Genomic DNA, 24,851 nt, shown 5'->3' with positions numbered 1-24,851 from the left:
CGCGGCGGCCCCGGGCTCGGATTGGCTCCCGCGGGCCGGGGAGGCGGGGCCCTTCGCGCCGCGCTCCCCCCCCCCCCACCCCTTGCTTCCGCGTCGCAGCGTCGGGAGCTAGAGCCGCAGCGGGACCTGGAGTCCCGACCCGCTGCAGAACCCCAGCCGTAACCGGGGGTCGGAAGCAGGGCAGCGGCCTGGGCTGAGGCGGTGGCAGCGGCCTCCCTGCCAGGTGAGAGCGCGGCGACTCCGTGCGCGGGCCCCGCCCCGACGGGGTTGTGCGGTGCCCTGCCTGGGCATCCGGGCGAGCTGAGCTTCAAACCCCTCCTGCCCCCTCCCACCCGCCCTGACCTCTAGTCGGCTGAGGACGCCCCCCCACCATCACCGCGCTGGTCTAAACACCAGTGCCTCCAGCCACCGTTGTTCACTTTCTCAGATCAGCCCGGAACCCCTCCCTTCCTCAGTGAGCTCGAGGGGCTCCCCAGCCCTCCCTCCCTGTACTCCCCATTAACTGCACTTTCTCTTTCCCTCTGCAGATGGACGGGACGGAAGCTAATGCCGAGCAGCCCGCTGAGCGGTCCCATCGAAGCAGCGTGTCCTCCGTGGGTGCCCGAGGTGGGTCCCTTCCCTCATCTCCTCCCCACCATGCCCTCCTGGGGCCTCAGCCTCGGGGAAGTGGCCCTGGCTTGTCATCTCTTTTATGAAAGAAAATCTTACGTGTTAATTAACAAATAAGGTATGAAAAAGTAATGGAAGTCGGAGGACCAGTTCTCTCACTATGCTGCTGGCCAAGTTGCATAGTCTGCTTACGTCTTCCTTTCGTCATGTGTAAAATGAGCATATTACAAGTAGCTGTGAAATTAAAAAGAAATCTCATGAATGAAAAGTGACATATTCACTTTCTTTGTTGGTTTTTTTTCTTCACAAGCAGCCTTTTGAAAGCAGGGATCGTTATCTTCATTTTATGGGGAGAAAATTAGGCCCTGAAGGGGTTAAGTCACAGGATACTGTAGCCTTCAGTGCCTCGATTTTTCCTACCTGAATCTCAGTCTCCCTTTGATTATTTTATGATCTCTCAAGAAAGTAGCTGTTGGGGAACAGACTGGGGTATCCAAAAAGCATCTTCCCTTGTATTCATGATAAACTGCCTTTGCCTTTCACAGGCTTCATCTCATTTAACTCGCAGCCACTCTCTGAGGGAGGGGTATTAGCCCTGTTTTATAGGAGAGGCAGCTGACCCTCACACTGACTTGCTGAAGTCAGCCAGCTAGCTGGGGGCCAGGCGAGGATTGGAACCCGAGTATATTGGCCTCTAAGCTCAGTGCTTCTTCACGGTACCTGCAGTTCCAGGGTTGGACATTTGAATTGGTTGCTCTTCCAAGGGTATCCCTTTGGTTCTGGCCTTCAAATAGGAATCCCATAGGCTGTCACAAGGGAACATTCAACTTGTACTTTTCTTGGCATATTTAAGATTGTCCTGAAAGACCATGGTATTGAGTCCTGAGGCTTGAAGAGTCCTAAGGAAGTGGAGCCCTGGAACTTGATTTACCCTGGGGTGGCTGTGAACCCTCAGTTCCCATCTTAGCCAGGGCCAGAGAGAGAGAGACAGCAACTTGCCTAAAGATAACAGTGGGTCACCACCTCTCCTAACCTGATACACTGATTGCTATAACCTTACGATGGATTCAGGCTCCGCCTCAGTCCCCATATGGAATGTTCGTCAGGAAGGAAGCACAGCAGAGCCCTTGGGGCTGCCAGGAGAGTGTATGCAGTGGCTATCCCTAATTTGAACCTTTGGGGGTTAGGGTGGGGCTAGGTTGTTCCCTGGGGCAGAGTTGCTGGGTTATTTGAGGGTCTCAAGTCCTAACTGATGGCACTCTTCTCAGTGTCCTTTGGGGATGCTAGGGCTGTGCCTCTGGATATAGCCTTGGTCATCTCAAGGGGTGTAGTGCGGGGGGCTCCAGCCCCAGTAGGGGTGCCTGAGCAGTGGGCCCAGCTGACCCTGCCTGGCTTTCATTACAGCAGCTGATGTGCTGGTATATCTAGCGGATGACACAGTGGTGCCTCTGGCTGTGGAGAACCTGCCATCCCTGAGTGCCCACGAGCTGCACCGTGCCATCCGGGAGGTCCTGCAGCTCCCGGATAGCGCCCTGGAGGCCTTCGCGCTCTGGCTTGTCTCCCCTCTGCTGGGTAAGGCTTGGTCACAAGAAGCCCAAGTGGGAGGGCTGTGACCAGTGGGGAGGGAGGGGTAGTTCTAGCGCCTGTGGCCACTGTACATCGGGAGGGTGGGACATGTGTGTGTGTGTGTCCTGGAACTGAGGACCCAGAGCCCTAAGAGGACTCCTGGCTCCTGTGCCCCCACCTCCTTTCTTTCTGCTGGTGGCGGAGGAGAGGCTGAGCCTGCCCATCAGCCTTAGCAGTAAGGAGCCTGTGCATCGGGAGGAGCAGGACTGGGACAGGGACGGAAGGCATCTGCATGCAACGAGCCCACGGTCTGTGCCACATCCTGGGCTGGCATTTTGGGACCAGAATTTCTCCTTATGTTCATGGCCCAGCCATGTCTTGCAAATGAGGAAGTTGAGGTTTGGAGTGGTGGGACTAGTGAATCGTAGGACTGAGATCAATATGGAAGCCAGCGTGGCCCCCAGCTGGCCTCTGAAATGCATTCTGCTCCTTGAGGGCAGAGAGGAAGATGGCACCCAGCAGCCACTCCTGAAGATGAGGCTTTTCCTGAGGGTGGGGGGGTCAGGACGAGTGGGAACACAGGTTCTCTGCAAGGGGGCCTGCAGCCCTGCCTGGTTTCTGGCCTGTGGCCACCCAGGTTCTGTCCTTTCAAGCTGTGATCCCAAGGCAGGGATGGAGCAGGAGTGGGGCTGGTGGCCCCCCAGCCCCTCAGGCCTGGGGCGGGGAGGGCGGGGAGACTCCTGGGGCCTCTGCGTAGGGCCTCCAGCCTGCTGGCTTGGATAGGAAAAGGGTCAGGGGGAGAATGCCCCAACCAGTGCCAGAGCCAGGCATGTTTTATGAACTTAAACTTGCTCCTTCCTTGTAGAGAAGCAGGGATAAGAAGGAGATGGCTGGTCTCTGGGGCCCCTAGTGGTTGGGGTTTGTGCCTCTACCGTGGAGGGGGAGGATACCAGTTGGCTTGGTGGGAGAAGGAGTGCCTGTCCCCCCCAAGCCCCGCCCGCCTGTTGGAGCTTCCTGCCCAGCTGCTGCTCGCCCACCCTCTTCCTGCTGACCAGTCTCCTCTGGCTGCTCCCCACCCAGCTCAGTGGCCCCTCCTTCACCCTCCAGGCTGTTGGTCAGGACTGTGGGCCCCTTGGCTTGTGTCTGAAAAACTGGGGGTGGCAGTTCCATGTGGCCACCCCCTGCCAGGCTCGCTGTCCCTGCAGCTGGACAGCTTGTTTCCTCCCACTTTCTCCCCCCCCACTTTCTCCATCCCCACTCCCTCCTCATCACATGCCTACTCCCCCCTCCAGAACGTGAATGGGCTGCCTGTGTGGCCCTGCCGGCCTGCTTAGCCGGGTGCCCTGCCCCATTCAGGAGGAGGGTGGCCTGAGGCCCTGGCACAAAGTCAGTGCCCACTTTGTTCCCGGGCTGGGCTCAGGAAAGACGAAAGGCCACTTGACCTTTGACTCGGGCCCCTCAGAGCCCTTCCCCCGCTCAAGCCCCCTGAATGGGTGAAGTACTGACCAGATGCCCCAGGGCTGTGAGGCAGAGGGGGTGCCATCTGCTGGTCCACGCTTCGGGCTGGATGTTGGAAGGGTTTGGCCTTCTCAGTGCCGTTGTCAGTCTGCATGCAACAGGGCTCCAGGGACTGTCACGTGTGGTGCCTCGGCGGGAAGGCCCCATCAGGAATGTGTGGGACCACAGGGTCAGCGTCATCTATTCTGTTAACAGGAGTCCTCTGAGCTCCTGGGACTTGAGGCTTAAGGCTGGTTGGATTGGGCGGAAGGAAGGGCACCCTTGCCCCAGGTCCACCCTTTCCCAGTGTGTCCAGGGGTCCCATCCATCATCAGCTACCTCATTCATGTCACAAAAAAATATGTCCGGAGCCCCTGCTCGTGCCGGGCAGCGATCTAGTTGCTGGAGGTACAGTAGGGAGCAGAATCAAAGGTGTCCTGCCCTCAGGGAACTCGCAGTCTAAAGTGTGGGGCAGGACGCTTATAGGCGGAGCTCTTCTGGTTTAGCCACTAACTCTGGTGGCCTCGGGCAGGCACTGTCTCTTCGGGCTTCAGTGAATGTCCAGATTGAGAGTGTGCTCGGGGTTGAGCCACCGAGGAGGAGGGGGTGATGAGGGAGCCATTCCTGGAGGGGAGAGGATGCTGCTTCACGTGGCACGTTCCCCTCCTGGGGCGTGGTAGGGCAGCAGTGGTTGCAGACAGGCGTGGCTAAGGATCCAGGTTGGAAATGAGGGCCGTGGAGCCACCAGGAAATCAGGATCAGAGAAGTGATGGGAGAAGAAGGGGGTGTGACGAAGCTGAGTGCAGGGGTTGGGTGGAGAGGCTATAGGCAGGGAAGGAGGCCAGTTTGGAGGCTGTGGCTGCTGTTCTGGGTGAAGGTCAGGGTTGTCGAGGACCGTTGGCATCAGGCTGGCGGGACAAGGCATCTTGCCCTCTGGTGGCAGCAGTGAAGTGGGGGATAAGGGTCAGCAGGGCATTCAGAAGGCAGGGGTAACATGTTGCGGTGTGTATATTGCCCTTCCTGCGCCCCGGCAGCCATCTTTGTTCATCACCAGATGGTCTTGGAAATGGCCTCAGACTTCTCAGAAGCTGTGGGGCTCCGGTGCATGAGGTGAAACTGTTTTGCCATTCCTGGCTCGGGATGTTGAGTCTGGAGTTGAGAGGTCGACCCATGGTGAGGGCACATGGCGGGTCCGGCACAGCAATGAACCGGGCAGAGGCGCTCCTGCCCACGTGGCACTCACTGGTTAGTGGGGGCACAGTGAGGTCATATCAGATAGCGGTAACCACTGTTACCGGCAACCAAATGGGGTTCAGTGGGGTGATACATGGCAAGGAGGGGCAGCCTTAATTAAGGGTCTAGGGAAGGTGACACTTGAACTGCACCCCAAACCACCCTGCTGCATGAGGATCTGGGGGAAGGGTGTGTGAGGCAGGAGGAACAGCAAGTGCAAAGGCCTCAAAGCACCAACAATCTGGGAATGTTCAAATGACTGAAGAAGGGTAGAGTGGCAGGAGCGGAGTGGGAGAGGGAGTGAGAGATGGAAGTGAGGTGGGGGAGCTGGAAGGCATGGTGCGCGGTGCCTGTGGGCCGTGGACGTCAGAAGCTTGCAGGATGGAAGGTCAGGTGGAGCTCCCAGGGGAGAGGCTGGAGGTGCGGGCTGGCAAGGGGGAGGCCCAGGCTTTGCCAGGGGGGGGTGAGGGCAGCCCCTCAGCTACCAGCTTCGGGCTCTGCTTCCTGATGACGAGCTGGCTCCATCTGTACTGCCCCCTGCCCCCGCACCTTCCCTCTGCCACAGCCTCTCGGCTCCAGCCCACCCTGGGCTCGGTAGGGAACAGTCGGAGGCTGGCTCTGCCTGAGCCTGACCCCCGTCGTTTGCTATGTGAGTTTGGACAAACAACTTCTCTGAGCCCCATTTCTCTGGCTGAAATGAGGATGGGGTATTGCAGAGCACATGCGTGCCCACTCAGTTGGTATTGGCCATAACTGCCGCACGTTGCTGTTGGTGGCAGGTGGTAGTGGCGCTGGTACAGGCCTCATGTGTCGCGTCCCCTCTTGCCCTCCAGAGGTGCAGCTGAAGCCCAAGCACCAGCCCTACAAGCTGGGCCGCCAGTGGCCGGAACTGCTGCTGCGCTTCACCAATGCCCCGGACGATGAGGTGGCCACAGGTCAGTGTGCGGCTGCGCGTCCGCATCTCGGCCCCCCTGGGTCTGCAGCACTGACTCCAGCCCAGCCAGGCCTCCGGTGGCAGCTGGAGCTGCCCCGGCTGAGTGGCAGGACCACTCAGGAGAGGTTGGGGTTCCTGGAAGGAGGCCAGGAGATAGTGCACTGGGGGGCAGGGGCAGTGAGCATGTCGAGATAAGCCACCCACCCCACTCTCTGGACAGCCCTTGGGTTTTCTCATCGTGTGTCATGAGCCTGAGGATTGGGGACTGGGCCAGTCGGGAGAGCTGGGCAGGGCTGAGCAGGGTGGCCAAGCAGTGACCTCCTCCTCTCCCCCCAGATGAGCCTTCCCTGCAGTTCCGAAGGAACGTGTTTTTCCCAAAGCGACGGGAGCTCCAGGTAAGGCAGCAAGCCCCAAGCAGTAGCACCCAGGGCTGGCGCCCTGTGTCCAGCCTCCCTGTCCCTAGACCTCTGAACGCTGGCGCCCTGAGCCAGCTGAGCAGCCTTTCCCTGCCACCCAGATCCACGACGAGGAGATCCTGCGGCTGCTCTACGAAGAGGCCAAGGGCAACGTGCTGGCTGCACGGTACCCGTGTGACCTGGAGGACTGCGAGGCCCTGGGCGCCCTGGTGTGCCGCGTGCAGCTCGGGCCCTACCAGCCGGGCCAGCCCACTGCCTGCACCCTGAGGTGACGGCCAGCATGACCCGAGGCAGGGGGCTGGGTGGGGAGGGTTGCCCCAGGGTCCTACTTACAAGTGCTCTTAGGTCTCGCGAGGTCCTGGAGTCAGGTGGGCTCAGCCCAGGGCTGGCCCTGACACTTGTGACCTTGGGTGAGTCACCCCACTCCTCTAAGCTGCCTTTTCCTCATCCTCCCTGGGAAGTGGGAGACTTGGGTGAAGTGACATCCACTTGGGCGGAGCCCCCCATGTGTGTGAGAACAGAGTCCAGCCTCCATCTGAGGTCAGGAGGGCGTTGGGCTTGTTTGATTGCAGTCACAGTCAGGGATTCTGTGGGGGGACAAATGATGAAAATACCCACGGCAGTCCTGGAGACCCCTCCTCATGCCGTTCTACAGTTGGGCCTCTCCGGGCCAGCACATGTTCCTTCCTCGCCTCAGCCCTCCTGCTGGACAGGCTGCCCTTCCCCATGGCCTGGGGTGTTTGGTCCTTCAGAAAGAAGCCCCAGCAGGGACAACTGCAGCGACATGTGTTCCGTACTAGTTGCAGGCCAGGCACATGCTAGCGCCTTTCCGTAAAGCCAAGGCTTGGCAAGGGCGCACATGCTCAAAGACAGGCTCCAGCTGTGGCTTATCTGGGACAGCCAGGGCCTGCGTAACCCCTGAGCTGCCTAGGATGAGAAGGACAGAGCAGTCACACCAGGTTCTTGCCCGCTGTGCTGTGTGTGATTGAAAATGCTCTTTCTTTCACGAACCTGTGCCGATACATTGGAGCTTGGTGCTTTTTTACACCCCTGTTTGGCAGAACAAAACATTGATAGCTCTGGGGCACTGCACCATTTTTTTGATGTAAAAGTTCCACTAGTTCAGAAATTCAAACCTCCCTAGCTTGGTGACGACAGATGTTGCTCTGAAACCCTCCAGCCACAGCCTGGTTCTGGGCGGACCTGCTTTTGGCTTTTCTCTCCATCTCCCAACCTTTCCTTCAGGCCTCTCGCCTGAAGGCATGCTGCTGGGATGGCCGCAGTGGGATCTGTGGCGGGCTGTGTCCAGGGGTCCCCTGCACTCCCCCATGAGTGTGCCTGGACCCTGAGGACCTCGGCACCTCTGGCCAGCCCCCAGCCACGGAGCCCCTCATGCCAGACATCCGTCTTCCTTCCTCCACAGGGAGAAGCTGGACTCCTTCCTCCCTGCCCACCTGTGTAAGCGGGGCCACCGGCTCTTTGCTGCCCTTCGGGGCCGGGCGGCCAAGGCTGGGACGGATGAGCAGGGCCTGCTCAACGCCTACCGCAAGGTGAAGGAAGTGGTCAGCAGTGACAGTGAGCGGGAGGCCTCCTTGCGGACCCACTACCGCGCCTACCTGCTCAAGTGCCACGAGCTGCCCTTTTACGGGTGAGCAGCTCCCTGGCTGCCATCGTCATGGGCGGCCACAGCCCTGGGGTCTCCTCTGTCCCCTTGCCTGACAGCCCAGCCACCTGTCTTGGCCTTTGCTAGTGCGGCCTGCCAGGGAGCCCGTCTCTGCTCCAGCTGAGCTCCATCCTCACGTGGGATGTGCCTTGATGCCAGGGCATCAGGGCCCACGGGTCACAAGCTGGATACTTGTCCTTCCCTTTCTCCTGTCACAGCCAGGACACCCTTGACAGGGCCTCTCCTTCACCTGCTCCAGGCACTTGGTCCGTGGACCTGCTGACTTTCCCTCAGCCAGTGCTCTCGTTCACGCCATCAACATCTGGTCAGTAGCTCTGTGTACCTGCCGTGTGTCGGCAGTAGGTGCTGGCGACACCTCGGTCAGTAAAGAGACCATGAGCCCTGCCTGGTGAAGCTGCCTCCTAGTGGAGAGAGACACTGAGCAGTAGAAGTAACGAACACACTGCAGGTGGCGGAGGTGCGGCCAGGCGACCAGTGAGGACTGTGTGACAATACTCTGAAGGGGTGACGTGGGTCGGGCCAGATGGTGGTCATGCAGGAGGTGAGACATGCTCCAATTCCAGAATTGGGGAAGGTGGAGTCGACAGAATCTGCTGGATAGATGAGCAGTAGAAGAGGTAAAGGAGAGGAGGCAGAGAAGATGCCAGGTTTGTGGCCCAAGCAACTGGAGGATGGCGTTGTTATCGGCTGAGATGGGACCCTGTAGTGGAGAAGGTTAGGGGCTTGGCTTCGGACATGTTGCTTTGAAGATGCTCTGTACATACCCAGGTGGCAGTTCCGATGGGCATTTGGGTTTCTGGGTCTAGAGCTGGGTAGTAACTGGTGAGTCATCGTTGAGGAGATGGTGTTTGAAATCATGGACCCCGAGACGGCCAAGAAGGTGAGTGGACTCGGGGGGAGGAGGACCCCGGCCAGCACGGCAGGGGAGCTCTGCAAGCCCAGCAGAGGGGGGTGTCGAGGAGCAAGTGACCAAGCATCCATGCTGCTGCTTCAAGGTCAAGTTCCACGTGTCCTGAGTGGCTGACAGTTGACCTTGGCTCCAGCCTTATGGAGGAAGCAGTAGGTAGAGGAGAGTGAAGCTTGGATTGGAGACAGTGAGTGACTAACTTTCTAGGAGCCAAGCTGTGGAGTGGAGTCGAGGTGGAGCAGCAGCTGTGGGTGCGGTGGGGCCAGGTTTTTCATTTTGATGATGGGCGAAGTGTGTGTGCTAATAGGGATGGTCCAGTAGAGAGTGAAAACAGATCAGGATGGGCGAGTGGCCCCTCTTTTGGTTGCTTCCATTTTCTCAGTAAAGTAGGAGTCCCAGCCATCAGCTGACCCTGTGGAAGTCTTCCAGGAGTGGGGACAGGTGTGGGACAGGCGTGGGCCTGCTGGGCAGCGATCCAGGCTGCTCACAGGAATGGAAGGTGCTGTGTCCGGTCCTGTGGTGCGGGGTGCAGGCAGTCAGCAGGATTAACTAGAACTCTGGCTTAGCAAAGGGCAGGGGACGAGACTCTGGGGCAGCCATAGGAGGGGGAGAGGAGCTGGCTGGGCAGGAGGGGGGGTGGCAGCTCAGAGGGTTGGTGTCACGAGGCCACTGTACCCTTTCCCCTTCTCAGTGCCAAGCCCTAGAGCCGCTTCCTTGGGCAGCTCCTGCACCCTCGGGGTCCCCAAGCAGGTGCAGCCTTTACGCTCCCACTCTGTTGTTGAAGGGTCTTGGCCTGGCAGGCAGTAGGTAGCAGGGCTGTCCCAGCCTCAGCTCCTGGGTCCTTGGGCTCCTGGCAGTTCCCTGAATATCACTTGCTGTGTCCACACCTTGGTTCGCACTCTTCCCTCTGTGGTGCCCCTCTTCTCTGTGCTGCCCAGTCCCTCCTCGTGTCTTGTCAAAGCTTCCTGTTCTACATGACCAGCTCAGATGCCACCACCTCCAAGAAGCCTCCCTCTCGTCCCCCTCGGTTTCTCCCTTCCCTGGGGCGGGTTTTCATTTAACCTTCAGTCACCCAAACAGCTAAGCTTCTCAGGGCAGGGCCTGGCGAGAGCATTTGTTGGTGGGTGAATTGAGACTCTGGGCCGTCATTCTTGGTACTGGAGGGGACAGGCTGACACCAGCTCCCCTCCACAGGTGTGCCTTCTTCCACGGTGAGGTTGATAAGCCGACCCAGGGCTTTTTGCACCGGGGTGGTCGAAAGCCAGTGACTGTGGCCATCAATCTGGAGGGCGTGCATGTCATCGACAGCAGGGAGAAGGTACCTCCAGCTCCTGGGTGGGACCTGTGGGCAGTCTCGGAGATGGGGACAGTGGGGTCCTGACCCAGGCCTTCCTGGTTCCCCACGGACTGGGTAGCCTGGGGGCAGGGTGGGTGGCCTGAGGGCCCCTCGCTCCCTCGGATGTCCCTGGGGCTCTCACTGTTATCTGGGGCTTTTCTGCCCAGTGTGCTAGGCAGGAGGCTGGCCAGGGCAGGGGGCTGCAGCTGGGATTAGCACCTCTGGCTGGAGGGACTGGCAGGGCCTGGCTCTTCTGCCTGCCCAGCGGCTAGAGACCCACTGCTGGCTTTCCTGGAGCCCTCCTGGCTGAGTGCCGCTTCTCCTTGCGTTTGGCACTGGCTGTCTGCTGGCTGCCTGCGTTGAAGGTGGTGTCGGCATCCGCTCTGCGCAGGAGTCCCTCCCAGCCAGCAGAACAGTTTTGAGTGACTTCTGATTGTGCCCAGAGAGGGACGTCAGGGCATCAGTGTCCCCACATGCCTGGGCCCAGCTGGGCCTGGGAAAGGTCTCCCCTCCCCACCTGACTGCCCCAGCTGTCAGGGCCCTGACCTGCTGGTGACGAGTGCTGTGGGTTGGGGCTCCTTAGCCTCCCTGAACCCCAGCCCTCTTCGAGGGTCTGATGAGAGCAGGGACTCCTCTCCTTAGAGAAGCTCACACACGAATTTAGACTCCGTCCCCTCCTGGTGGCCCCCAAGGAGGGTGAGGTGTGGGGGTCTCTGCGCAGGGGAGTCCTAACTCTGTGTCTCCCGCTGGCCAGCACGTCCTGCTGGGCCTGCGCTTCCAGGAGCTGTCGTGGGACCACACCTCCCCCGAAGAGGAGGAATCTGTCCTGTGGCTGGAGTTCGATGGTCACAGTGAGGGCACACCAGTCAACAGGCTTCTCAAGGTCTACTCCAAGCAGGTAGTAGGGTGTCGCCTGCACCGGGGGTGGGGGGTGAGATTGGGGGAGGCTGGGCTCAGGGGTCCCAGACAATTGGAGGCTCCAGGCTTGCTGGCTGAGGGCGTGGGGACCTGGGCAGCTGACTTCTGCTGACCTGGAGCCACCCTGGTAAGTTCTTTGGACCTGGTCTGGGGAATCCACATTGGCCGCCTGCAGTGGGCGTGGCTTAGTTGAGGGCTCCCTGTCCTCCAGGCCCCCCTGCGAGTTGGCTGCTATCAGATGAGGAGCAGACATGGAAGGGTTAAGGCCCCTCTGTGCTTTTGCAGCCTGTCTCACTCTCCTGTGGGTGGTGGGTTCAGTCAGCACCAGGTCTGCCTTCCTGCCCTGTCTCCCCCCACCTCATGATGGCAGAGCCTGCCCTCCCCCCACAGGGCCCATTCAGCACTGTGTTCTTCGCTTCTCTCCTCTGTACATGGATATGCTGCAGGGACTCCCATCTCCGAAAGCACACATGTCCTCCTGCCATCCCCTTGGGTCTCTAGACCCTCCATTGCCACACTGCTCTCTGCTCTCTCTGTGCCTCACCCCTTCACAGCCAGCCTGCACTCCCCCTGCTCCCCGTCCAGCTATTTCACACCTCTCCTTACCTCTCCCTAGAGTTTTGCTTTCTCCAGAATGTCACATAAATACGTTTATCATACAATACCTACACATTTACCCAAGAGAAAAGAAGACAGGTCCACACAAAGTCTTGTACTAAAATGTTCACAGCAGTTCCTAACCAAAGAACAAGACAAATGTCCATCAACTGGTGAATTGATTTAAAAATTGTGGTACAACCCTCCAGCATATACGCTGTCTGCAGCTTTTTGAGACTGGTTTCTTTGAGCTTCATGCTTTTGAGATTTCACCCATATTGTGTGGTGTATCGGTTCATTCTTTTTACTGTTGACTAGTATTCTGTGGCTGTACTATTGTGTGGGTAGCTCGTCACCCATCAAAGGATGTTTGGGTTGTTTCTAGTTTGGGGCTTTTGAGAATAAAGCTGCTGTAACATTTGTGCACAGGCTTTCGTAGGGGCCTATGCCTGCATTTCTCTTGTGTAAACACCTAGAAGGGGATGGCTGGATTGTATGATAAGCATGGTTTACTTTCTTGGACACCATCAGACTATCTTGCAAAGTGACTGGACTATTTTGCATTCCCACCAGCAGTGTCTGTGAGTTCCAGTTGCTTTGTATCCTTGCTCAGCACTTGGTACTGTCGGTTTTTGTTTGTTTGCCATCCTAAAAACTGCATGATGGTGATATGTCATTGTGGTTTTAATTTACACTTTCCTAATGACATTGATCATCTTTTAATGTATTTATTTGCTATCCATATATCTCTCTTGATGGATGGTCTGTTCAAATTATTTGTCCTTTTTTTAATTGAGTTATTTGTTTTCTTAATTGAGTTGTGAGAGTTCATTATACGTTCTGTATACCAATCCCTTATCAGGTATGTGTTTTGCAAATGCGTTCTTTCTGTCTGTGACTTGACTTTTCATTTTATTAATACTGTCTTTGGGAGAGATTTCGTTAAGTCATCCAGTCCATTTATTTGTATATCTCCATTAATTGGTCTTTGATTTCTTTCACTAACATTTCATAGTTTTCAGTATACATGTCTTACACATTTTTCATCCCTAAGTCAATCTGTCTTCTTCCCTCCCTCCTTTCCCCTCCCTCCTCCTTTTCTTTCCTTTTCTTTCCTTTTCTTTTCTTTTCTTTTCTTTTCTTTTCTTTTCTTTTCTTTTCTTTTCTTTTCTTTTCTTTTGTTTTCTTTCATGGTATCATAGATGGTATGATTTTTAACTCTATTTCCAGTTGTTCACTGTGGCATACAAAAATACAGTTTATTTTGTTATCCACATGTTCTTATATCCTGCAACCTTGTTAAACTCACTCACTAGTTTTAGCAGCTTTTTTGCATATTCTCTGGGATTGTTCTCTGTTGACAATCCTGTTGTCTGTGACTAAGGATAGGTGTGTCTGACTCGCCAGTCTGTGTGACTCTCGTCTTGCCTGCTGGCAGTCACTTGGGCCTCCAGTGCCGGCCTGCGTTGGTGGAGGCAGCCATCCTTGACTTGCTTTTCATCTTAGGAGAAAGACTTCAGTCTTGCTCTCAATACATGCGATGTTAGCTGTGGGTTTTTTATAGATGCCCTTCAGCACGTTGAGGAAATGCCCTTCTGTATTCCTAGTTTGCTGAGTTTTATCTGGCATGGATGTTAAATTGCATTGAATGAGGCTCAGAAGCATCATGCTGTGTTAGAGGAACTTAGAGGGCTTCCCTGTTGTTCTTACAGCTCAGGGCTCTCTGTCCCCACCAGCTGCCCACCTACTCGCCAGCCCACTGCCCACTCTCCCTTGGTGGAGAAAAAGCAGCAGGTGTGGAGAACGGGACGCTGGCTCGTGTTTCTGGGCCCACGCAAGGTTTGGGCCTAGGGTGGGTTATGTGGTGTCAGAGAGGCCTTGGGCTGCACTGTGGGTGGGCGGGGACCCGACCACATCTCTGTCACCCTGGGGCCACCCCAGTGGGTTCTTTCCTTGGGAACACAAGGCAGGTACTCTACCTGTTCCCTGCTGTGTTCCCCGGCCTACAGCAGCGCCTGGTGGGCACCCAGTAAGGATTTGTTGCCTAAGGGCCACCATGCGCCAACAGTTTTCTGTCTGTGGATCTGTCAGCCCCCTGACGTCCCCATCCAGTGGTGTCCAGGGTGTGTCCACTGACATCTGGTCACTTCACCTTTTTGTATTTCAAATTTGTTGAAAAGGCAGCACTTTAAAAAAAAAAAAAGATTTTATTGGGGAAGGGGAACAGGACTTTATTGGGGAACAGTGTGTACTTCTGGGACTTTTCCAAGTCTAGTTGTTGTCCTTCTAATCTTAGTTGTGGAGGGCGCAGCTCAGCTCCAGGTCCAGTTGCTGTTGTTAGTTGCAGGGGGCGCAGCCCACCATCCCATGTGGGAATTGAACTGGCAGCCTTGTGGTTGAGAGCCCGCCTCCAACCAACTGAGCCATCTGGGAGCTCAGCGGCAGCTCAGCTCAAGGAAGGTGCCGTGTTCAATCTTCGTTGCAGGGGGCAGAGCCCACTGTCCCTTGCGGGAGTTGAGGAGTCGAACTGGCAACCTTGTGGTTGAGAGCCCGAGCTCCAACCAACTGAGCCATCTGACCACCCGGGACCTGAGCGGCAGCTCATTGACTTCATTCTAGTTGCAGAGGGCACAGCTCACTGGCCCATGTGGGAATCGAACCAGCAGCCCTGTTGCCCAGAGCTCGCGCTCTAAGCAACTGAGCCACCCGTCTGCCCCTGAAAAGGCAGCACTTTTGAAGAACGTGCTCAAGCAGCCACCCCCACCCCTCACCCCCACCCGTGACCTCACTACCGCCTTCCTGTCCTCTGGCCCTGCAGGTTTTTCTCTCAGCCAACATTCATACAATTCCTTCATCCCAGAAAGCCCTGCCTGGGCCCTGGGCCCCCGTTCCTCATCCTCTCCATAGCAGCTGAGCTGCTTTCCCCAACCAACTCCAGCCCAGCTTTCCAGACCTGGGCCTTCTAACTGAAATGCTCTTTCTTTCCCACCCTACCTCCCAGACCCAGCACCCCTACTCATCTACCAGGACTGTCCTCTTAAGTCACCCCAGATGGGAGGCCTCCACTGCCCCCTGGCCCACAGAGCACCTGCCCCCACCTCCTTTTTTATGTAGATGGTATTTGTTTCCTCATCTGCCTCCTCTACCAGAGAGAGGGCAGGGCATCTGCCCCTGTGCAGGGGGCTCTGCGGAGGGCGTGGAAAGGTGGGCCCCCGTGAGGCTCAGCCTCCAGGCCTCACGCTGGCCCCTCTCCTCCCAGGCTGAATTGATGAGCAGCCTCATCGAGTACTGCATCGAGCTGAACCAGGCGGCAGAGCCCGCTGCCCCCCAGGAGAGCCTGACCGGCCCCGCCGGAGGCCCTGGCTCCTCAGCGCCCCCCACTCAGCGTCCCCAGCTGCGGAGGCAGAGCAGCGTGGTGTGCAGCCGCATCCAGCACCTGTCCACCATTGACTACGTGGAGGAGGGTGAGCGACCCCTTTGTGGTACACGCACACGTGTGTACACATGCACACGCACACATGTACATGTTCACATGCCACGGGAGGGCTGAGGTAGCCTCCAGCCGACACCTGGCTGAAAGGTAGGAGGGCTGGGTGTGAGTGTCACGTCTTCTGAGCGCTGTGATCAGGAACTGGAGGCCGCTGGGGCCCTGGCAGTAAGAGTTCTGTCCCTTTTCACTGCTGCGTCCTCAGCGGTGTTCAGGCAGCACTGTCCAGATGTGCAAGACTAGAAACTCCCATTGTCTGTGGGTACAGAGCGATGGAACCACTCCTGTGGGATCAGTGCAGCTGATGCCCTGAATGAGTTCGTATCGTGGCTGGGGTCCTGGAGCAGACAGAAGACATTTGTGGAAGACCTGCTGAAATGCACAAGTCTGTGGTTTAGTCAGTGGTACTGGACCAAAGTTCATTTCTTAGCTTTGACAAACGCACTACAGCGTGGGAGGTGCTAGCATAGGGAGAAGCCGGACGAGGGTAGTATCATCTTTGTGACTTCTCTATAAACCTAGAATCGTTTCAAAATAAAAAGGATGTTTTTGGAATGAAATAACCAAGACCGACATTAAATGGCGAGGTTCACAAAATACTGGGTAGAGAAAAATCAGGTAACGGGGCAGCGACATGCAAGACGTCCTCCGTGTGTGAGGAGAGAAGACCCCACTGCGGTGATCAGTTGCTGTAATTTACTTTTCCCTTTGTGCTTCTTTGTAGCATTTAAATTTTTTACAAGCATGTCATTTTTATATTCGGGAAAAGGCAAAGTAATTTTTGTATAACACAGTTGTCAGCACTTGCAGACTCAGTGTGGTAGGCACAGGCATTTTCAGCCGGTCCCCTGCTGGGGGACACTAGTTCATTTCCACTTTCAGCTACAACAAACAACATACCTGGAGCCGAATCCTCACTTGGAATCTGAACTGTTTCCTCAGGATAAGTTCCTAGGCATGGGGTTGCTGGGCCTAAGGGTGTGCCCGCTGTACCCCTCCCAGAAGGCAGAGCGGCACCTGCCTTCCACACCCTCACCCACACATGCGTGTTATCGCCAGAGAGAACTTGTGTGGGTTGGTGTTTGGCCACTAGTGAAGTTAGACCATTTTTATGTGCCTGATCATTTATATTTTCTTCACAAGTTACTGTTCATTTTGTGTTGTCTATTTCTTTCTTTGATTGATTTTTTTTAAATTAACATCTTATGTTAATATGGTATATTTGTTATAATGAGTGAACCAATATTGATACAGTATTAACTAAAGTCCTTAGTTTTAACCTAATGTCCTTTTTCAGTTAGTTCCAGGATCCCATCCAGGACACCACACAACACTTAGTTGTCATGTCCCCGCAGGCTCCTCTTGGCTGTGATAGTTTCTCAGACTTGCCTTGTTTATGATGACCTTGACAGTTGCAGGAGATATTGTAGGGTGCCCCTTTATTGGAATTTGTCTGGTGTTTCTCTCAAGGTTAGACTGGGCTTATGGGCTTTGGGGAGGACAACCACAGAGGTAGGGTGCCATTTTTATCACACATCAAAGATGCATGATCAGCATGATTTATGACTGTTGATGTCGACCTTGATCACCTGGCTTGAAATTTTTAACTTATAAGAATTCTTTTTATCTTGTTGAGGCTCACCTTCAGCCAGTCATATGTGTTGTAGGTTCTTTGGTCTGTTATTGAACAGGTTTTAGCAAAAGCTCAGACACCACACCTGGCCCAGCATCAAATGCAAACCCTGATTTGTCTCTGATTTGGGAGGCTGGTGACACGCCCCACCCACCCATCCTGTCGCTGGTGGAAGAGTTGGAGTTGGGAGACTGACGCCAGAAAGTTGGCGGATGTGAAGAGGAGCAGCCAGCACCCAGGCTTCCTGGGGCCTGGGCCCTCCTGCCAGGAAACCCTCTTCTCAGTGCGCTCCTTTTATTTCTCCTTTTATTCCTCAACAGGCGAGCAGATCAAGCGGGTGAAACCGAAGCGCACCACATCCTTCTTTGGCCGGCAGCTGTCCATGGGCCAAGGGAGCTACACCGTGGTACAGCCCAGCGAAAGCCTGGAGCAGAGCTGAGGGTGGCGGTGCCAGGCAAGAGGAGGGCACAGGGAGGCCCCTGACCTGGCCCAGACTGCCTTCCCTGAGGGGCAGGGCCACGCTATGGTCCTAGAGTGGGGAGGAGGGCTGCCTTGGAGCATGAAGTGACTGCTCGGCTGTGCAAAGCTCGCAGGGGGCTCCCACGGATCCCTCTCGTGGCCGGCCTGCCCTTCCTCTGGACCCTGCTGCCATCTCAGGACCATCTGCTCAGGCCCCATCTGCCCCCTCCCACCAGGGACTCATCATGGTGTCCCTCTCAAGATGGGCAGTGTCCCCTGCTCTGAAGCCCCCAGTGGTGGCTCCCATGGCACATGGCCAAGGAACAGGGCTCGGGACCTGAGGGTCACGCGTACATCTTTGGTCTTTTCCCTGGATTTTAGTGACCGTATGCCCGCATTCCTTCTTTCTGCCTTCTAGCCACACTGCCAGGCTGGGCCATCACTCTAGGCGCTGGAGGGGGCCTCTCTGGGTTAAGCCATGGCAAGAACAGAGAAGGCCAGACCCTCATCCATACCCTCCCTGGCTGGAGCTGGAGGGAGCCAGGCAGGGCCCAGCTCACTCAGGCTTGTCTTGCCGGCAGGAGACACTGACCAGAAGGAAAGTGCCTTTTTGCTATCACTGTGCTGAGAGGTGGCTGTCCTGGGGACCAACAAGCCCACCAGACACACACACACACACACACACACACACTTGGAGAAGCTCCCGAACCCCCTTGGGCTTCAAGTTTTAGTTTTGGTCTTTTCTCATCTGCTTTGCTTCCATGAAGCCTGTGAACTCTGGGGCAACTCGAGAGCAGCCCACAACCTCGGAGCTGCTGGCTTTTCCTCAGCGGTAGAGCTCTATTTTGCATCTGGCCTGACCCCGGGGGCAGGCCTATGTGCGGGAGGTCCCACAACACCCCTGTCTGGCTCTTCTTTCTCCAGGACAAGTTACAGAGGGTGGGTGTGGTGCTGGGCATGGCTGGCCCAGGGGGAGACCCTATCCAACCCCTGGTCTCCTCCTTGTGGGGAGAGGGGCCTCTCACTCATCTTCCAGGGACTTTCCACAGGAAAGAGGCAGGCCCAGCTCAGCACAGGGCTGGCTTTGTCTCCCCTCCTGGTGGGGAACTTGTCTCCAGATACCAGAGCTCACACACCTCCTCCCTTTGGTGACGTTTGAACACTCCAGATGTTTTGAGGTGGGCTTGCCTTCTGGCAGCAAGGACTTTGTCATAATAAACAGGTGTCCTCAGCCTTTTGGAATGTCCCAGCCAGAGGACATCTTATCTCCTCTCCTGGAGTCGCCCTCACTGGCTGCCCAGCCCGTCTCGCTCCCAGTCCTCTGGTTCTCTCGTCCCACTCAGTGTTTTGATGTCAGGTGAATTTTTATCTGATGGGCTTGTGGGGTGTGGTGGGTGTGTGTGTGTGTACACAAATGAGTTGTTTTTACTCGTTTTTCTCCTGTTTTCTAAGCATCCATTGTGCCTTAACCTTTTCTGCCTGCCCTTTTGGACAAAGAGCATTTTACTAAATGCCCTTTGACTATTCTCATTCTTTTGTACCATGTGACTTAATAATAAAATCCGTTTCCGGCAGACTTTGAGGTGGTTTATGATAACGAACTGAGCAGATTACAGCCTGGGAGTTGGTTACAGGCTGCATGTTGACTTTTTATTACCTATGCCTCAAGGAATGCAGCCCTCTGGGCTCTCAAGCTCAACGCGGAGAACCCAGGGTGACGTTTTCCAATCTTGTGGTTGGTCACGGTTAAGAAAGTCCAGGAGAGGTTTGCGGGTTCACGATGAAAACCAAGGTGGGAACTCTGCAGAGGCAGGGGAACCAGGCGCAGCCAGGTTCCTTTCCACACCTGGGGGATGGGGCTCAGGGCACAGTGCCTCGGGGAGAGGCCAGAGAACTCGGGAGGTTTGGGTGATTCTCATGCCTCCCCTGAGGGCTCCCCATGCCTTAGGCCTGGCGAGGGCAGTTTGTTTCCCACAGATCCTGTTGGGAGGGAGGACCAGCATCAGGCCGCCCTCCTAAGAGCTGTGGGCCCGCAGGAAGCTGCATAGTGATGACATCTGCTGGCTTTGGCCCTGTGGAGTGAGCCGCATTTGGGCGCGGGGGTTCACACTGAACATTTCAGGAGCTGGAAGGAGCAAGTCACGTGTCCCCCACAGCAGCCAGGTCCTGGGACTAGGGCCTCCCCTCGGGCATCTGTGATAGTAAGTGGTGCCATGTCTTCTGTGGGGTCCTCCACCAGTCGAGGACAACATGATGCTGGAATCGTGGGCACTTACTAAGGTGCTGACCTTGAGCCTCCACTTCTTGACCTTTAAGATGGGAATAATAGTACCTACCTCATAGGGATGTGAGGTGCTTCAGGGTCTGGAGTTGACCAGACACTTGATAGGTAGGTATTAGCTAGTTTCATCATCTTTAAAAGTCCTGTGTCAGCTGTGAGGGAGGACGGGATCTAGGTGAGAGGCCAGGGCCTGCCGATGGCACAGACACCCCCACTCTGGAAGGTAAGGCAGGGCCTGCAGCCCTTTCTCTATCCAGGCCCCATCTGCGCTCGCCACCTGTGTTCGTTTCCTGTGGCCACTGTAACAAATGACCACACTCTTAGTGGATTAAAGTAGCAACACTGTCTCACGGTTCTGGGAGTCAGAAGCCTGGGCTAAGACCTAGGTGTCCATGCTCTAGGGGAGAATCGGTTTCCGTTTCCAGCTCTGGACGCCTCTTGCCACCTGCGTTCCGTGGCTGGTGGCCCCTTCCTCCATCTTCAAAGGCAGTGCAGGAAAGTGGGGTCCTCACAGCAACCCCTCTGACATTCCTCCTCACATGTCTTTCTCGGACTCTCCCATGCCTTCCACTTCCATTTTTAAGGCCCCCTGTGATGACACTGGGCCAAGGTGGATAATCCATCTCATCTCCCTATAAAGTCAGCTGATGAGCTGCTTTAATTCCCCTTTGCCACTCAGTGCTCTGGGATTAGGACGCAGGCATCTTGTGGGGCTTATTCTGCCCACCACACCACCCCTTTCACCCTGGCTCTCCCCTGCTTTGTGCTCCAGGCCAGTGACATTTGCCTCCTGTCTGCTCATAGTGGGAGCAGAACTGGTTGCCCAGTCAAGTGAAGTTCAGGCTGACTGGGGCCCCCCTCCCCGCACTCTGGAGGAACTTTTCTCCAGCCCTTTCTGTGGCTCACTCTGCCCCAGCCTCCTCCCCAGGCCACCGCCCAGTCCGCGACCCCGTTGTTTCTTGTGCATAAATTCAGAATGTGTCTCCCCAGCCACACACACGCACACACCATTTCAGTCTTCAACAGACTCTCCCCTCTGTGCACGCTCTCCGCCACCCAGCACCACAGGAGGAGAGGACACTGCCCACCCGGAACACACACGCACTATGTGTCGTCCTCCCCACCGCCCCCATTCTAGGCTCCGTTCAGGCTTCACTGCTCATCCTGGCAGTGGCCGCGTGCTCCAGGCACAGCTGGGGAGAGGAGACCAGGTTACCCCTAGAGAAAAAACCCTTGTGGCCTGTAGAGGGACCTGGCAGATGGAGCGGGGAAGCGGCTGGGTGCTGGGGGAGGCCTAACTTCTCTGCAGGCCTGAAGCCCATCATCCCAATTCCAGGCACCTTGAGATGTCCAAAGGGTGGGGGGGCAGGAAGGGAGCCTAATTGGGAACCAGATCCCTGTGGGGAGCCCAGCCCGGCTCTTCATGTCAGCTTGCTGCTGAAAGGTGCCCTTGAAGCCGGCTTCCTGGTCTGTGAAGCACTCATCTCCCCTGTCTTCCACATGGGCCTGATGCCCACACTGGGGGGTGTTTCCCTCCCTCACGAGCACCCTACGGGCAGAGCCTGTCTTACACATCCCCATGAGACAGCAGCGGCCCAAACCCAGGCTCCATGCAGGTGGTCAGCCACACGAGCTCCAGGACCACCTCCTCGTGTTTCTCCCACTCCCGTCCCCAACCATCTGTACACACACTCGGGCCTGCCCAGAGGCTGAGTCACCTGGAATGAATGCAGGGCAAACTTCAGGGCCCTCCCCTTTGCAAGAGCCCCTTCCCAGGCCCTGGAAGGGCCTAGCACTGTGTTCAATGGTTTTATAGAATTTGCAAAAGGAGGATTTAAAAATTACTTCTCTTAAAGAGGGCCCCTAAAATTCTTTGTCCTGGATTGGTCCCTGCCCACCGGACTTACTGGCTCCACTGGCTTCTAGAACACACCCTGCAGTCTCCTGCCTCAGGGACTTTGCTCAGCACTCTTCAATCTCCATCCCCACCTGGACTTCCCAACACAGCCCCAGCCTACCTTCCCTTCACCTGTCAGACAGGATGGCTGTCCTCTGGGAACAGAACAGTCTCCAGGAGGACCCAGATCCTATTCATTAACTCTCCTCCTCCCTGCGGTGCAGCCTCAGGCAAGTTATAGCACCTGTCTGGGCCTCCATTTCCTCATCTCTAAAATGGGGATGTTAATGCGACATGATTGGACCTAAAGGGTATGGTGCTAAGTGAAATAACTCAGACGGAGAAAGACAAATACCACATGATCTCTCTTACTGATATGGAATCTAAAGAACAAAATAAATGAAACAAAACAAGCAGAATCATAGGTATACAAAACAAACTGATGGCTGCCAGAGGGGGGGGTTGGGGAGTTGGGTGAAAAAGGTGATGGAATTAAGAAATACAAATAGGTAGTTACAAAATAGTCACAGGGATGTAAAGTACAGCACAGGGAATATAGTCAATAATATTGTAACAACTACTGGTTCCCTGAAAATAAGACCTAGCTGGACAATCAGCTCTACTGCGTCTTTTGGAGCAAAAATTAATATGACCCAGTATATTACGATATTGTATTGTATTATATTAATTATATTGTATTGCATTGTATTACATTTGTTAGATTAGATTAGATTAGATTAGAGACCCGGTTTTATATTATAGTAAAATAAGACCAGGTCTTAATTTTTGCTCCAAAAAACGCATTAGAGCTGATTGTCTGGCTAGGTCTTATTTTCAGGGAAACGGTTTGTATATAGTGCCAGGTGGGTACTAGACTAATGGGGAAATTACTGCATAAATTATGTAAATGTCTAACCAGTGTGCTATACACTTGAAACTAATATAAAATAATACTGAATGTCTACTGTAACTGAAAAAAATAGTTTTGAAAAATAAAATGGGGCTGGTAATGAAGCAGGGGAAGCAGGGGACCAGGTGGGACCTCTGTAATAGGAGCCCTGCGGCTTGAACTCAGAATGCCTCTGGGCTGCCCTGCCCTCCCTTGTGCCCTCTTGGCTCTTTATTTTAGAGGATTACCCTGTAGCTCATAATTAATGCCCGTATGCTTGCTAATTACAAACTATTGCTCAGCATTCTTCCCAGGTTACTCCCCTCACCGCTGATGCCACCAAGGAGTTACAATGACAGGGGGCATCATGAAGAAGAACAGACCTCCGGCATCATCATGCAGTCTCTGGAGGAATGCCCAGATTTTCCCTTAAATACCCTAAGCTGGTCTGATAATGTTAAGGCAGCTTTTGGAGGTGTTAACCCGCTGCCTTGTCAGACCACCGGTGTCCTGATAATAAATTCTCATTCTATATAGCCCAATTCCTATGTCGGAATATTAGTTGAGCAGTTCAAACTCCAGACTCAGTTGCTGTGGGGACAGAGCCAGGAGTGCAGTTTCCAGACTCTCAGCCTCACGTGGAAAGGTGCTACCTCAGGTAGTAAATGGCCATCAATTGTGATTAGATGGCCATCAGCTGTGGCTAGTTGGCCGTCAGCTGTAACCAGTGAGCCACTGGCCGCTAATTGCTATGGCTACGCAAAAAAAAAAATGAGGGCTGGAAAGAAGATGGTGGCTGGCAAGCGCGGATTGCAGTTAGGACAGCGGGTTGCAGACAGTGTGGCTCCTGCTTCCTATGTCTCCAACCCAGCCGCCAGCGAGAATATAGCGGTATGACTCCCCTACCTATGGCTCCGTGGGTGTTCCTGTTTGGCCTCACCATATCCTGCATTCTTATGTCTGGAGTGGGACCAGAGACCCCGCCTGACACCCCGTATGACAGTTGCCCTCAGGTTTCAGGAATACCTACTTCAGGTTATTGGGAGAGGTATAATGCCTGTCTGATGATTTCTTCTCATCACAGAGCACAGTGTTTTGCACACTTCTGTAAATGATAGCCCCTGTTTGCAGAGGCGGGGAGGTGGTCGACAGGATCAGGAGCCTCTACCATTGTGGGGTCAGAAGTCAGTTCTCTGCTCCCTGGATTCTGTATCTGTGAAGTGGGGACGATCACCCCTGTTTCATGAAGTTGTGGGTGACACTGGGTGACAGATGTGAAAGCATCTGAAGCCTGTGATAGCTGCATCTATGTGTGATTTTGTCAGGTTCATTCATTCTCTCATTCCTGAAGACCCACCGTGTTCCACAGGTCATTTTCATGCGTCCTTTGCTCCTACCTGCATTAGTTTCCTGGGGCTGCCATAACAAAGTACGGCAAATGGGGGTAGGGGGAAGAAGCTTAAAACAACAGAAATGTATTGTCTCACAGTTCTGGAGGCCAGAAGTCCACACACCTTGTTGGGACAGAGCCAGGAGTGCAGTTTCCAGGCTCTCGGCCTCATGTGGAAAGGTGCTGGCTCGGGTAGTAAATGGCCATCAGCTGTGATCGGATGGCCATCAGCTGTGCCTAGTCGGCCGTCAGCTGTAACCAGGGAACCACTGGCCACTAATATAACTGCTGTGGCAGTTAGCATGGCAGATTGAAGCCCAGGAAGTCTGGCTGTGCCCAGAAGGACTGGTGGTGCCCTGAGAATCCCTGGCTGTGCCCAGAGAGCCTGGCCATGTCCAGGATATTCGGATTGCAGTTAGCACGGCGGATTGCAGTTAGCGAGGGTTGGTTGGTTGGTTGGCAGAGAAGCAGATGGCGGATTGCGCATCGTGTGAATCCTGCTTTCTGTGTCTCCAACCCGACTGCCAGAGAGACTATAGTCATATGACTCCCCTACCTATGGCTCCGTGGGTGTTCCTTTTTGGCCTCACCACGTCCTGTGTCCTTACGTGGGGGGCGGGAGCTGACACCCTGCCTGACACACCTCCTCCCCAGGGCTCGCAGTGCTGTGCTCCCTCTGAAAGCAGTAGGGGAATCCTTCCCTGCCTCTTCCCAGCTTCTGGTGTTTTGCTGGCAGTCTGTGGCATTCCTTGGCTTGCAGCTGTATAAACCCAATCTCTACCTTCATCATCACACGGCTTCTCCCTGTGTGTGAGTGCGTTTTCTCGTAAGGACCCTAGTCATGCTGGGTTAGGGGCCCACTCTACTCCATTTCATCCTAAATAATTACACCTCCAATGACCTATTTCCAGCTAAGGTCACATTCGGAGGCACTGAGGGTTAGGGCTTCAACATATCTTTATTGGGGGGCTACACAATTCAACCCATAATAACACCCTAATGATGTTGGTTGTCTTTGAGGCTTTTTTAATGCATCAAAGGTTGTTTTAAAATATCAGCTGCCTTTGGGTTGCACGGAGAAGTAGGAGTGCTTGCCCCCACCAGCCTGGCATGCACAG

At 55.1% G+C, this 24,851-nt stretch overlaps 1 protein-coding gene across 2 annotated transcripts; it reads left to right on the top strand.

Moving 5' to 3' along the window:
• Positions 1-87: 87 nt before the first annotated feature.
• On the top strand, positions 88-18,850 carry FRMD8 (FERM domain containing 8). 2 transcript variants are annotated; one of them, XM_081063307.1, is made up of 11 exons: positions 88-223; positions 528-606; positions 2,017-2,181; positions 5,739-5,840; positions 6,176-6,234; positions 6,357-6,523; positions 7,679-7,903; positions 10,041-10,164; positions 10,937-11,080; positions 14,957-15,161; positions 17,138-18,850. In XM_081063307.1, the coding sequence occupies exons 2-11, from the start codon at positions 528-530 to the stop codon at positions 17,254-17,256; spliced, it is 1,389 nt and encodes a 462-aa protein (XP_080919433.1). In that variant the 5' UTR covers positions 88-223; the 3' UTR covers positions 17,257-18,850. The 2 variants fall into 2 exon arrangements, with proteins under 2 accessions (XP_080919433.1, XP_080919432.1); XM_081063306.1 differs by having other exon boundaries at positions 2,014-2,181.
• Positions 18,851-24,851: the final 6,001 nt, after the last annotated feature.

This window comes from Rhinolophus hipposideros (assembly GCF_964194185.1).
Source record: "Rhinolophus hipposideros genome assembly, chromosome: 10".
NCBI classification, from domain to species: Eukaryota; Metazoa; Chordata; class Mammalia; order Chiroptera; family Rhinolophidae; genus Rhinolophus; species Rhinolophus hipposideros.
This window is presented reverse-complemented; position numbering and strand designations above follow the sequence as displayed.

Coding starts and splice junctions, on each gene's coding strand:
- FRMD8 (XM_081063306.1), top strand. CDS start 528: ATGGACGGGACGGAAGCTAATGCCGAGCAGCCCGCTGAGCGGTCCCAT. Junction 6,235..6,356: donor CAAAGCGACGGGAGCTCCAG/GTAAGGCAGCAA, acceptor CCTGCCACCCAG/ATCCACGACGAGGAGATCCT. Junction 10,165..10,936: donor TCATCGACAGCAGGGAGAAG/GTACCTCCAGCT, acceptor CCCGCTGGCCAG/CACGTCCTGCTGGGCCTGCG.